This window comes from Solanum tuberosum, unplaced genomic scaffold (genome assembly GCF_000226075.1).
Source record: "Solanum tuberosum cultivar DM 1-3 516 R44 unplaced genomic scaffold, SolTub_3.0 scf00136, whole genome shotgun sequence".
Taxonomy (NCBI): Eukaryota; Viridiplantae; Streptophyta; class Magnoliopsida; order Solanales; family Solanaceae; genus Solanum; species Solanum tuberosum.
This window is the reverse complement of record NW_006239061.1, coordinates 749,857-764,085: the sequence shown is the minus strand read 5'-3', so window position 1 is coordinate 764,085 and position 14,229 is coordinate 749,857. Positions and strand designations below refer to the sequence as shown.

General features: G+C 29.2%; 1 protein-coding gene across 1 annotated transcript; it reads right to left on the bottom strand.

The window, feature by feature from the left end:
- Window positions 1-1,628: 1,628 nt before the first annotated feature.
- Window positions 1,629-3,289, bottom strand: LOC107061417 (ABC transporter G family member 11-like). Its single transcript, XM_015310616.1, has 3 exons — window positions 2,897-3,289; window positions 2,631-2,710; window positions 1,629-2,420 (listed from the first exon to the last, which is right to left on the bottom strand). Exons 1-3 carry the CDS (start codon window positions 3,087-3,089, stop codon window positions 2,172-2,174), a joined length of 522 nt encoding a protein of 173 aa, XP_015166102.1. The 5' UTR covers window positions 3,090-3,289; the 3' UTR covers window positions 1,629-2,171.
- Window positions 3,290-14,229: the final 10,940 nt, after the last annotated feature.

Below are 14,229 nucleotides of genomic sequence, written 5' to 3'. Positions count from 1 at the left end.
TTGGATATTTTAGTGTCATTAATCATATCATATTGTATTATATTTTTAAGAAACATCTTAGATAGTTGTATTTTGGTAGGACTAAATAAATATTTGAAGTACAAGTAAATTATATGTTTGTATGAATACTTTTCCGAAAAAATCCGAAAATTTGAAAAACCTGAGTTTTATTGGTTTGGTTTGGTTTATAGATTTAAAAATTCGACACAAATGATTTGGTTTGATATTTGAAAAACCCGAACCAACCCGGCCATGTATACCCCTAACTATGGTTTATGATTGCTTTTTCTAGTTAAAACTGGATCGGTCCTTGATTTGCCATGGTAGTATTATTCAACTCTGTAATATTGGTTTATAATTATAGACATTAAGAAGAGTCTCGAAAGTTATTGTATTGTAGTGTGTAGTGTTTTTGATATTTGTACTTGAAAAAAATCTAGATATTCTATAACAGACACGGTAGCTCTGCCCTGGTTTGTTGTGGTAGTGAGACAAATCACAAGCTAGTAGTGCTTATACATGTAATAAAGACTCATATATAGGGTCTGATTTTCTTGATAAAGTTTGTTGTGAGTTTGTCTTACATATGCTGATTTTCACCATACGTTTCCAAATCCAGGAAAATATCAGCCTTTACTTATTTGTTGTTATTACCCTCTTTGTCAACATGTTAGATTTTTAATTTATTTTGCTCTATTTAGGAAAACACCATCCACTACTAATTTTGTTCTATTCTCTCAATGGCAGTTTATATTTTGTGAACCTATGAGAATGGACATATAATTTTAAGAAAGAAATGAATATTTTCGTTACTTTATGTCTTTAAACATGTCATATTATATATAGTTAGAAAACTTTTAAAACTTATGATCTTAATTAAACATTAACGTCGTGTGACTATAAAAACTTCTCATTAAAGATAAGATGACAAATTTACACCACATTATTTCTAAATTTAGAACGATTCAGTGTTTTAGAAATGGACTGACAAGAAATAGGTTCGCATCAATTGGAAGAGAGGAATGCCTATAAGTTACAAAAAAGATAAGTGATACAGCACTATGGAGAAAAAAGAAATGAATAGGGTTATTACTTTTAAACAACCCTATTCTTGTTTATTTTCTTTTAAAATCATGATAAATGAGTAGGAAATAAAAAAATTTAATCTCATTCTCACACACACACACAATATCACAGTAACCTATCATTAATTTCATTTCAATAATGATGAAAAAATTTCTTATAAAATAGAAAATATTTGTATTTCTTAAACTTTTTCGAATTGAAGTAAGATAACTATTTGAGAAAATTTACTAGTAAAAAAAGTTGTGTTTAAAAAGAAATAAAATAATATATTTTCCTAATATAGTTATTTAGAAAAAGTGCATTTTTGACCTCTTAAGTAACAATATAAACATTTTTTTACCAAACTATTGACGAAATGGATATTTTTAGACCAAACTATTAATTGAGGGTATTTTTGTTCAATTATGCATAATTTAAGAAGATTTTTTTTTACCATTTTCCTTATAAAAAAATATTTTCACATGCTCAATTCATATACTCAGCAGTCAGCACCATACATATCAATTCCATAAATGAATTTGCTAGCCTCAGGCTTAACAAAATAAAGGAGAGAATTGCATAATCACACTTAAATACTTGTGTAATCAAAATCCATACTACATTAAGGTAGTCATCATCTGCTAGATTTTGGAGCAGGGAGAAAACAGAACAGCAATTACAGGAAATAGACTATAACAACATGAAAACGATTTAACTTATATACACTGTGATGTTGTAAATATATATATGTTACCCTATCATCACTGAAATTTAGGCAGCTAATACATGTAAAGGTGTTTCTGCCGAATTGATTTGTTGAGGTGAGGTAGACATGGCTGCTCTTATAGCTGGCTTTATTTTGTTGATTAACTTAGTATAACATTTCAAGAACTCAAATAATATATATGCTCACCTCAGTTGCTGCACTAGCAGGGCCAAAGTAGACAGTTCTTCCAGAAGACAGAAGACATAAAGAATGAAATAGACTGAAAACTTCAGTGCTAGGTTGATGAATTGAGGCAATAATAGTTCTCCCCTGACATTGGCTTGCAATTGTTTTCATGACATAATAAGACGCTGCGCTATCAAGTCCACTAGTTGGTTCATCAAGAAAGAGAAGTTTTGGGCGCGTTAAAATCTCTCCTTTTCTGTCCTCCACTTATTCCTTTCCCGCTCCATCCTCCAATTCTTGTTTCCATTGCATCCTGCAACCCCATTTCCTTCAATGTCATGTCTGCTATTTGTTTTTTCTCTGATTTTGGCATGGAATTTGGGAGTTGTAGTTCAGCTGAGTAGTATACGGCTTCTTTTACCGTGAGTGTTGCCATTAGAGTATCTTCTTGAGTTACATAGGCCTGGTTTCATCAAATCTTATTAATGTTATAATATTTGAAATACTTCCATTAATATTCCAACTTCAAGAATTGAGATTTTAAAGTTTCCTCAATCATATTAACAACTTCTTTCTCACTTGCACTTTTTTCTTTTGATGATCTCCAAGAGATAATACACTGCTGATAGCTAGACTGTTTCACAAACAGTAATTGATTCTTAAATTTACTTACGGAGGATCCATATGCCAGTGTTTGTCTGCGGCCATTGATTAGAATATTACCACTCTGCCTTGTGTTCGATCCCAATCTCCCTGATGACATTATAATATACATACATAACATAAGTTTGCCTGGGTGGGGGTGTTTACTGGAGCTGAACTTGTATACACCGACTATATCATTGACGATCAGGTCAACAAAATGATAACTATAGTGTAAAAATTATTTACGTGGCTATCAGTATTGTATATAAAATCTAAGTGGTGAAATATATATACCTGCTATTGTGTCGAGAAGTGTGGATTTGCCACAGCCAGAAGGGCCCATGATAGCCAAGAGCTCACCAGGCCTTGCATAGCCTGTTAAACCTTTAAGAATGGCTTTGTTTCCATCTTTCAAGCTTGAAGCCGTCACCCACAAATCTTCCCACGTCAACCAAACCTCTCCATTTTTTTGTCCTTGACTAGACATGTTCTCTTGATGATCAAGATATGATTTCAGGATGTTTTGGAAATGCTTATTGTGATCACTAACATGAGTTTTTGTATATTTATGCTCAGAGAATTGCACTAAGCAAATGAGAAAAAGAGAGAATTAAACTAGTGGTTATGTTATGGTAGTGAGAATAAAATACTGATCAGTATATAATAAGCAACTTGCTTCTTTCATTTTCATATGGTATTCTAATTTCCTGGTACAGGCTGTCTTCTTTAATATCAATTCACATTGTTGTAATACATTTACATTGTTGAATAGAAAAAATAAATGATTGTACGCAGTGGTGGAGCTACGTAGAACGAAAGGTGGTCAATATTCATCAAACTTTATACTTTGTATAGAGAAAATTGTATATAGGCCAAAAACTACTTTTTATACATACATAATAAATCTTGAACGTCCTTGACAAAATTTCTGATTTCGCCACTATTAATATATTGATTCGGTAATTATGTTTAATAATCTTGTACTGACGGTTGCATATTCATCTGGATTTGGAAACGACTATGTTTTGCAAGGCTCATATTATTGGTCTAAAACGGCCTAAAGATACTCTCGACACATAATGTGATATAATTCATGTTGACTTGTGATACCTTAGCTTAGGATAAAAGTCTCATATCGACAAAAACAACACAAGAAAAATGTTCAACTTATCAGTAAACATGTCTTATATCCTAGTGATGGATTTTAAAGTTATGGGGGTCTAGTCTCAGAGCAGACAAAATCACATTTACGTATATCCCAATTATGTTATTATAGATATTATTCTCAATGTAGGTTCCACCCCGACGATTTGTTGCTTGTTCATGACTTTGACTTTTATTGCTATTGTATTGGTATTTTTATTATGATCGGATCTCATATATTCTTGTTATTTTATCACGATTCACGACATAAAATTTAATTTTGTATATATGACTAATATTAATATAATAAATAATTTAAGTGTAAAAATACAAAGTTTGGATAAAGAGAGGGAGGAGTATAACATGTTCTATCAAAATTAAGTTCTTGCATGCAATCATGAACCAAAGCACATGTTGAGTCCCTTTTCTTTACTTATGATCATTCTTTTAAGAGATCTCTTCTTTTAATAATATTTCTTGAATAATTTTATATTTGATAGATCCAATTAAATGACAAGAGAATATATTATTAGATTAAAAAAAAGGAACAATTGTGATATTTAGAAGAATGATAGAAAGATCCCTACACTACTAAGACACCATTATGAAAAAAAAATATGAATATGTAGTCTCTGTATAGTTACACACCTACGAACGATGAATTGCAATGTGGATCATATGTAAACTCATTTTTCATTGCTTAATTACTAACTATACAATAACAAATAATTTATTTTTATGGAAATTGTATAAAATTTCGATCGATGATTTTTTCGCGGATAACTTAATTAAGAAAGCCGAAGGGCATTTTTGTAATTCACCTTTAGACTTAACCTTCCCACGTTTAATGTAATATGATATGATATAGGCTTAAGTCATCTATAGCCTCTTAAAGTTGTCCGCATAATTCACTTGGACACCTCAACTAGGACTCGTACCTATTGAACACCTAAATTGTTCAAAACATATACCTATTAAACACAAAACTCTGATGTGGCAAAATAAGTGTAACTCACTAAGCCCGTGAATTAACCTTTCCTTTTAATTTTTAAAAATAAATTAGTGCTTATTTTCTTGACACTTGGCATGTATTAATTAAATAACTAAAAACTCATTTAATTAAACATTTATCTCTTTATTTATAAAAGAAAATAACCCCACACCCCATGTACAAGTCCTCTTCTTCTTCTTCAACCCACCATTTTAAAGACTTCAAATTCTCTGCCTTTTGTTTTGCTCTTCTTATTTTTTTTCATTTTTCGTTATAAACAAACCATTTGAATTTGCAAGAAGAAGGAAAATAATCGGACCATTGGAGTTAAAAAGTTAGCCGAAATTCATGCATCTCTATTTTCAATAACTCCGATCAAGCAACCATCACCATTCATTAAACTTATTAAAAATGGTATAAAAAAATTGATATTCTTTTGATTTCTCTTCATCGTCGATTTTGAAATAATTTATCGACATCGATTATTTTCACAAAAATCTCAATAATCACAGGAAGAATAGAATACAATGGGTGACAGGGGAAGAAAAATAAAGGCAAAAGATTAGGTGGGTGTATTAGGGCTGGTGGGAGATATTTTCTTTTTTGTTATCAGTAAGGCATCATGGTGTAGTGACGGGGAAGAAGATGAAGAAGAAAGGGCAATGGATTAAGTGGGGGAGAAATTTTCTTTTTTATTCTTTTTTCAATTTATTTTTCTAGATTATTAAAGGCTGAAAATATTTTTCATTTTTCAAAATTAAAAATTTGGACCCATGTGTCACGTGTCGTAATTCTATTCGTGATTTTTTTAAGAAAGTGTGTGAATTACACGCACAACATTTGTAAAGCTAGTTGTCATTTTATGTTCAATAGATAAATATTCGCTAATATTAAAGTGTCTAATAGGTAAGAGTCATAGTTGAGGTGTCTAAATGAATTATGTGAATAACTTTAAGAGGCCGTGGATGACTTAAATGATTAATAACAAAACAATTTTTTTCTATGTTTAAAATCAAAATTTCAATGGCTTTGACTAATCTAACCTTATCGACCATAATTTTTTCTTTATTTTTTAAGGTAGTTCACTGCGCTGAGAGCCCTCACTGGACCCAAAAAACGAGACAAATCCCATCCCTCTTTTTTCTTAATTCACCCAATTGACACATTATGGAATATATAGGACAAACCTCTCTTAATTAATATCTTTTAGCTCCTAATAATACTGTTATCATTACTAAGATTAAATACATTATTACAAGGTATAACTATGAAAATGAGTATATGTATAGGTCTAAAAATGTGAAAGAGTAGGAGGACAAAAATATGGTACATTACACAACATAAGGTGGACATTTCTCTACTTCCGTTATTTAAATAAAAAATGAGAGGATTATTGTCTTGGATTTCTTGAATCTCTTGTTGTTCATCTTGTATTTCTAAGATAATTAAATAAAAACTTTGAAGAACTTGATAAGAAACAACAAAGTTTAAAGAGCATTTTCAAAACTAGAAAATCAAACCAGTAGAGAAAATAGAATCAGAAACAGATTAGAAACAATATACTAAATATTTTTCTCAAAAAAGAAAATCGAGCCCACTGAATGCACAGCGTCCCCTTAAGAAAATTATTCTCATCAAGTATCCGAGGTTAATGAAATATATTCTCTCAGGATAAAACGATCTTACTCACCGGTGCATCAGTACCTAAAATCACGGTATCAGTGAACCACTCAACGGCAGTAAAGTACACTTAGAATACCAGATTTAATAGTAGTAGTAGAAGAAGTTCAGATAATTGGTTCTCTTAAAATGAGAGGAAATTCCTCAATTTATAGAAAACAAAGGGTAGTGTGAAAAAGTTCTTATTGTACCTTACCAGAAATGTCACAACTCTTTGGAAAAGTCACAATCTTTTGGAAAGGTCACAACCTTTCATAAAAGTCACAACTTTTCATAAACGTCACAACCTTTCATAAAAGTCGCAACATTTCATAAAAGTCTCCACTTTTCATAAAAATCACAATTTTTCATAAAAGTCGCAATTTTTCATTAAAGTCACAACTCTTCATAAAAATCGTAACTCTTCATTTTCCATTCACACTTTTTAAAACCCAACATCTCCGACTAAAAATGGACCTACTTCAGTACGTTAACCTAATTTGAATTGTAGAAGCAAGAAACATTAATATTGAGAAGGCTAAAAGCATGTTATTAAGTCAAATTGTGACATGGAAAATACAAGTCATGTAGAAACACGCTGATGTCTAGGAGGCTAAAATTATTGTCGTATACCTTATGGTCTTTGTTGAATCATTTGTTGCTTTCATCCATATTTAACCATTTATTTCCAAATTCAAGAAATAAAATAAAAGGAAAAATTCTTTTGGCCAGAAAATTTGGCCAGAAATTGCCCCGAATGGTATTTTGTTATTTTACCTTTTTGAACATTTTTATCCTTTTAACTTTAATACTTTTTAATTAAAAAATGAAAAAAAAATCAATTTATTTTAAAATAAAAAAATATTATAATTTTTTTAAATTTCTAGCCAAATTCTGGCCAATTTTTCTGGCAATTTAGCATTGCCCAAAATAAAATATCAGCCTTTAGTACTTATGAGTTGTTATTTTCATCCCTCTTTGTCAACATGTTTGATTTTGATCTTTTACACTATTATTTGTTGGTTTAGGATGATTTATTAAACGTGGTTAGTTTAATTTGGTCAGGAAAATTAATCAAGAACTGTGTATCACATGCATATGTTCCAAAGTTTGTGTAGAAATTGGAGATTTACTACTTCACTATCAATTCATATAGACAAATTGGACAACAAGTGTGTCTGCATTTGATTTTTCGTTTGGGATAACCTCCAATCCTACCATGACAAACTTAAATGCTCGAAATTCTATTACTCTTTTAATTTACATGACATATTTTAAATTTCGATAGTCAAATAAGTCTATCTTTGACAATAAATTTTTCATGTATCTTTTAAATATTTTTAATTGTCAATATTGTGACTTATAGTACTTTTTATGCAGTCTACAAATATTTAGATTTCATTTTAAAATTTTTAAAAATTCCATGAGCAAATTCTCTATCAAACTTAAATTGTTTAACTCTCAAGAAACGAAATGTGTTATATAAATTGGACAGATGAATTACGTAGTATTTGTTAAAAAAAAATGTATAATTCCTATTACACTTGTAATTAATGGAGGTTGGAGCTCCAACGTGATCTAGTGGACTTGTACATATCCAAAAAAATTTGAGAAAAAACAAGTGTAGTTTTATCCCTCAATTTTTTATTATGATTTAAAATTGCTCTCTAGTTGGAACTCCGTATGTAAAAATTAAAGGACAAGAAAGAAATCTCTTTCTACGGAGGATAATATTAAATCAAAAGTTGACAAAAATTACTTAAATTTGGAATAATAATACATGAGCACATTTCACCGTTAAATCATACTTTATATGTTCTTATAATACAAATTACTCTGGCTATATATATTTAGTATAGAGAGGATTTAATTATCTTCAATAGCTTTTCGAAGATTATCGGATAATTAACCACTAAAGAATCCACCAGCTAATATCATTAATTCATGAATTCCTTAATTTTACGTACTCCTATTATTTCACTAATTATGTGACGCTTTTTTATATATTTAAAACAAGTGAACTTTTTTGGGCCTCTACTTCTTTTTATTTATTTATTTTCGTTTTTATGATGAGAAAATTAATATTAGATTTAATTCAACTCAAAAATTAGTTTATGAGATAAAGATGGTTCAAAAGAAATTTTATTCCTTCGAACTTTGACGATGTAAGACTCCTATTGTTTCCGCATTAAGAATGTGTAAATTTGGCTGAGAAATATCACCGGTGTTTTTTTTTTTTTTTTTTTGAGAATTTTAAAAATATGCAAATACATATGTGAAATTCAATTTATGTGTGTTCTAATTTGAGTGTGACATAACATGGTCTAACAAAGTAAAAGTTGACGCTAGCGCTTAATTAAATCAGAAATGCAAAAAAATTTACTAGGGTAATTTTCCAGCCAAAATTAAATACCCCCATTCATCTTTACTTGTTAATGTTTGACTTGACACACTTCTTAAAAAATCTATATATAATAATAAAGTTGAATGAGAAAACGGTGACGTGGCGCTCTCTATGAGCTTCAATTCTATTTATCTTTTTTGTGAATTTTTTGGCCATTTTTCTAATTTTAAAAGACTTAATTTTATTTAAAATATTTACAAAACATTAAACATAGTCAATTAATAATAAAGCCTAATTTGCTGAAACTCCTCTATTATGTGCCTATAAAGACACATTAATTTGAAGAAACGAAATAGTAAAGCTTATTAACTTTAGAAATTAGTAACGGTAATCATAAGTTAAAGTTTATGGGCACATTAATTTTTAAAATATTATTTTGTCTCTTCAACTTCATGTCAGTTACCAATAATACCTATAAATTTTGTATCATATTGAAAATTTTGTTTCTTCATCTTGTCTCTTCTTAGTATCTAAATTTTACAAACCAAAAATCTTGATAATCATTTATGTTGTCCATTTGATAATGGGCTGATTTTGAGTTTTTGAGTTCCTCATCAGAGTATCTTTACGAGTTCACTAATCTACAAAAATATATATCACTTCCTGGATATTGTTACATGCAAGACATTAACTTTTTTTATAATCTTCATGTTCATTACTGTTTATTCTGCTTTTTTTTTTTTAATTCTCTTTGGTCTTTATTATTTATTTGCCATTATTTTATGTAAGCAGGTCTTTTTTATGAGTATAGTTATTAAGATGTGCTAAATTATCAAAAATGATTGAATATGTATGTTGAATGAGAAACTATCTTATTGTATTGAAATTGATTAATTTTATTATTTTCATTCTTTCTGCATAGGATTGTTTGGTTAAATTCAAACTCTTGTATCTTATGTTTGGGTCAAGATTTATTCCTCAATAAAAGAGTATGAATTGAATGAAAATAATTTAAGCAAGAATAAACTTATTTATTACTATTATAATAGGATAATTTACTATACTGAAATTCTCCAATTTTATTATTAACAAACAGTCTTAGATGAATTGAATATTTTCCTTAATCAATATGTTTGATTTTTTGGGAGGATTTGCAAATTCATATATGCACATGCTGCATCTTCTTCCATCTCATTAAATTTCTTATTCATTCTGTTTCTTCCCATTCCATAATTCAAATTTAAAAAAAATTGTACATTTTATTTGTGGTGTCACAATACAACTGATTGAAGGAATTATTTTGTACAAGTTCGTCAGTAACTTGTTGGGTTCTGAAGGTGATTAGGGCGTCATGCGGAAGCTTATAATTTGCAAATCATATGATTGATAAATCAGACGACAAAAACTTATACTAAAAACTAATATTATTATATGAAAACTAATATAAAGAAAAAAATATTCAAATTGTTGAGAGATTAAATCTCCCCATAAACAAAACTCACTAAACGACTACATTGTGAATTTTATTGTGTTCTTGATATAGAGTTCCAAACTTTTCTTCTAAGGAAAGAATAAACCAAATATGGAAGAAAAATATATTTTCCTTTCATGAAAAGTAAAACATTTCTAGTAATGTTTTGCCTTTTCTTTTAGGAAAAAATAAATTTCAAATAAGGTAAGAAAATCAGGGCAAAACCCTAACAAATCTCCCCTTTTGGTTGGATTTTCTTGACAAAACTTGATTCGTCTTCTTCACATGCATGATAATCTTTGTTCTTCACATAGTCTTCATCACTGTTGTTTGCCATGGTTAAAAATAAGGTTTAAAATATATGAGTTAAAAATGGTTTTAAAATATTTTTAAAAAATAAAATAAAATTGCAGCAACAGATATGTTGAAATATGGTTAAAACTTCTTCTCCATGTAGCTTGACAAAAAATTTCTTTATTAGTAAATTGGTTGCAAATTGATTTGGAACCACCTTGAACCTGTCTTCAACCTCGATGATCCTGGGTCATTGAACCAGGAGCTCTGATGTCACTTGTTGGGTTATGAAGGTGATTAGGGCGTCATGCGGAAGCGTACAATTGCAAATCATATATGGTTGATAAATCAGACAACAAAAACTTATACTAAAAACTAATATTATTATATAAAACTAATATAAAGGAAAAAAATTAAAACTATTGAGAGATTAAATCTCCCCATAAACAAAACTCACTAAACGACTACATTGTGGATTCTATTGTGTTCTTGATATGAGAAGAGGGTATTCAATTTATAGAGTTCCAAACTTTTCTTCTAAGGAAAGAATAAACCAAATATGGAAGAAGAATATATTTTCCTTTCATGAAAAGTAAAACATTTCTGGTAATGTTTTGTCTTTTCTTTTAGGAAAAAATAAATTTCAAATAAGGTAAGAAAATCATGGCAAAACCCTAACATAAATTTAGTCCAAAATAATGCAAAAAGGTTAGTACATATTTTCCTTCTAATAATGTTTTATCAGCAAGTTAAAATCATATAATAAAGTTAGCTAAACTTTCTTTCATAAGACACTTTGATAAAATCCAAAATATCTATGTACGAACAAGGTACAGATTACTAAAAACATTGTTTAGTTTTAATAGAGCAAATGTCTCAATGAGTAGAAGTAATGTAGATTGTTGGTCAATTATCCGCTTAAACTTAAAACGATATGTTATAATATGTATATAATTGTGTATGATTTATATATATAATTAGAAAAAATAAATAATAAATTTGATCAATTATTTGTGAAACATCCCAATGAAACTATGGGTATTATATTTAAAATTTTAACTTTTACTTTATTTTCAAGTAGTTAAAAATAAAAAATTACTCTACCTTATATGTGCTAACAAGACAAACTCATTTCATGCATAACACTCTTATATTGATTTATTATCTCTACATGGTGGACAAGGCTCATGGCTTAAGAATGGAGATGGTGTTATGGCCTCCAAGCTCGATAGGTCATTAGTATTTGTAGATCTTTAATTTTTTTTATAGTAAATATAATGTAGATCATAAATAAAATATTTGATAACCGCGCGTAGCGCAGCTTAGTTACCTAGTTATAGATAGAGTGGTAATTTTATTATATTAATTCTATTAATTATAAATCGTTTAAATATTGAAAAATGAATAATATTTAATTGTATGGATAAAATAGACACAAAATAATAAATTATCTCTTAATTTTTTAAATTAGACAAATAAAGTTGGATAATTATATTAGACAAGTAAATATAAACTGATGAAGTATTTATTACTTAGAATTCTTTATATCAAATCAAAAATACAACGCCAACCAAGTAATGTTATCGTTTAGACATCCCATCGGTAGAGAAAATTGGAAAATGAAGTTTTGGGAGAACTTTGAACTTACCTCATAATAAATTCGAGGAAGGAATGTTTAGGAATTTGAATGATAGATTTAGAAGTGCGGGAACGAATTTATGATTGGAATATTAACTAATTGAGGTTGGTTATTCTACTATAATTAATATTCACAATTGGATCTAATCATGATCTGAACCTTAATTAATATTCTACTATTGCGTGGGGATGATATAACCCCTACATGGCCCTATTTATTAGGTACTTCTTCGGTTTTTAAAAAAATGTGAAATGATTCGATAGACCTTTATAATAGTAAGAGTCATGTCTGTTTGCAACAAATTTTAAAGTGACAGAAAATAAATTACAATCACAAAAAAATATATGAAGAAACATAATTTTATTCATCAAGATTGCGGTTACAATTCTGTCGATCCCTTGATTCTCCTCTGATAAGATTTATCCATGATTTGAGGGCCCTCTCATAAGATTTATCCATGATTTGAGGGCCATTAGTGGCGTATTTCTTGAACTAGGATGATTTAGATTTGACCTATATATGAATATTTCATGAATTTGCGGAATATTCGAAATTTTGATCTTTAAAAATACCCAAGAGTTTATGGGATATTTTGAGATGTCTTTTAAGTGAATTTTGTACCCTTTTAATAGGCGTGAACTAGGATTTAGGGTTGAGTAGCTTCCAAAAATTCTAATTGAAACTAAACACACCTTCTAGAGTCCCAATTCGAATTGAACACGTCTTGTCCAGTCCCACAAAATTTCAATGTCTACAAATGCCCCCTGCTTCAAGGTTTGTCGGAGTGTAGACTCGATGAAACTCAAAAATGAGGCTTGAAGTACTCATTCTTCCACCTTTGCAGCTTCAAATTTTCAGATTTGATTTATGAGAGAAGAGATGAAGGGCAGACTTGGTCCCACTGAGCGTGCCAATTTGTTTGCAACAAATTTTAAACATATGGAAAATAAATGAACCACACAAATAAAATCTGAAGAAACATAACTTTATTGATAAATATGAGGGTACAATTTTGTTCCTCCCTTGATTCTACTCTCCTAAGATTTATCCATGATTCGAGGGCCGTTAGTGACGTATTTCTTGAACTAGGATGATTTAGATTTGACCTATATATGAATATTCCATGACTGTGGAATATTCGAGATATTGATCTTTAAAATTACTCAAGAGTTTATGGAATATTTTGAGATGCCTTTTAAGGGAATTAAGTAGCCTTTATATAGGCATAAACTAGGGTTTAAGGTTGAGCAACCTCCAAGAATTCTAATTGAAACTGAACACACCTTCTAGAGTCTCAATTCGAATTGAACATGTATTGTAGAGTCCGCAAAATTTCAATGTTTACAATGTCATATATATTAATGTCATGTCATAATTATTTCATAACTATTTTAAAATTATTAATAAAAAATGTTATCCTAAAATTATTAATAAAAAATGTTACTCCATAAAATACAAAAAATAAAAAAATTATATTTTAAAAAATAAAATAAAATAATTATTTCTCCCACCTTTCCTCCATCTCCCTCAACCTGCTAGGCTACAACCACCATTAACACCATCTCCGTTATCCTTAATTTTTTTTCTTTTTCAAACTGTCATTTTCTATGGTTGTGACAAGGTTCTTCAAGTTCTTAAAGATAATAGTTCGATTTTTCTTAAAGTTTTCATCATTTGCAACTCTCAATTGTATTTTTTTACCAACGTCTACATCCATCCTTTGAACCACCATAAATTCCTTTTCTCCATTGATGCCAATGAATCATCATTAAGATAGGTCAATATCATAATATTTGTACACAATTTTACATTAACACATTTTACATAATTTCACAAAGATATTCAACAATCTCTTTTCATCCTTAGGGCATCTCCAAATTTTACACCAAATTTGGTGTCAGCACTATTTTTGGTGTAATCAACTCCAACTCGCTGCACCAAATTTTACACCCAAAAGAAATATTTTTCTCTCTCTTTATTATTATATTATTATTTCTTATTTCATTTATATTTTCTTATTTCATAAAACAAATTCTTTCTAAAACATTCACCAAATATAATTCATATTATTTCCTTTTATAATCAC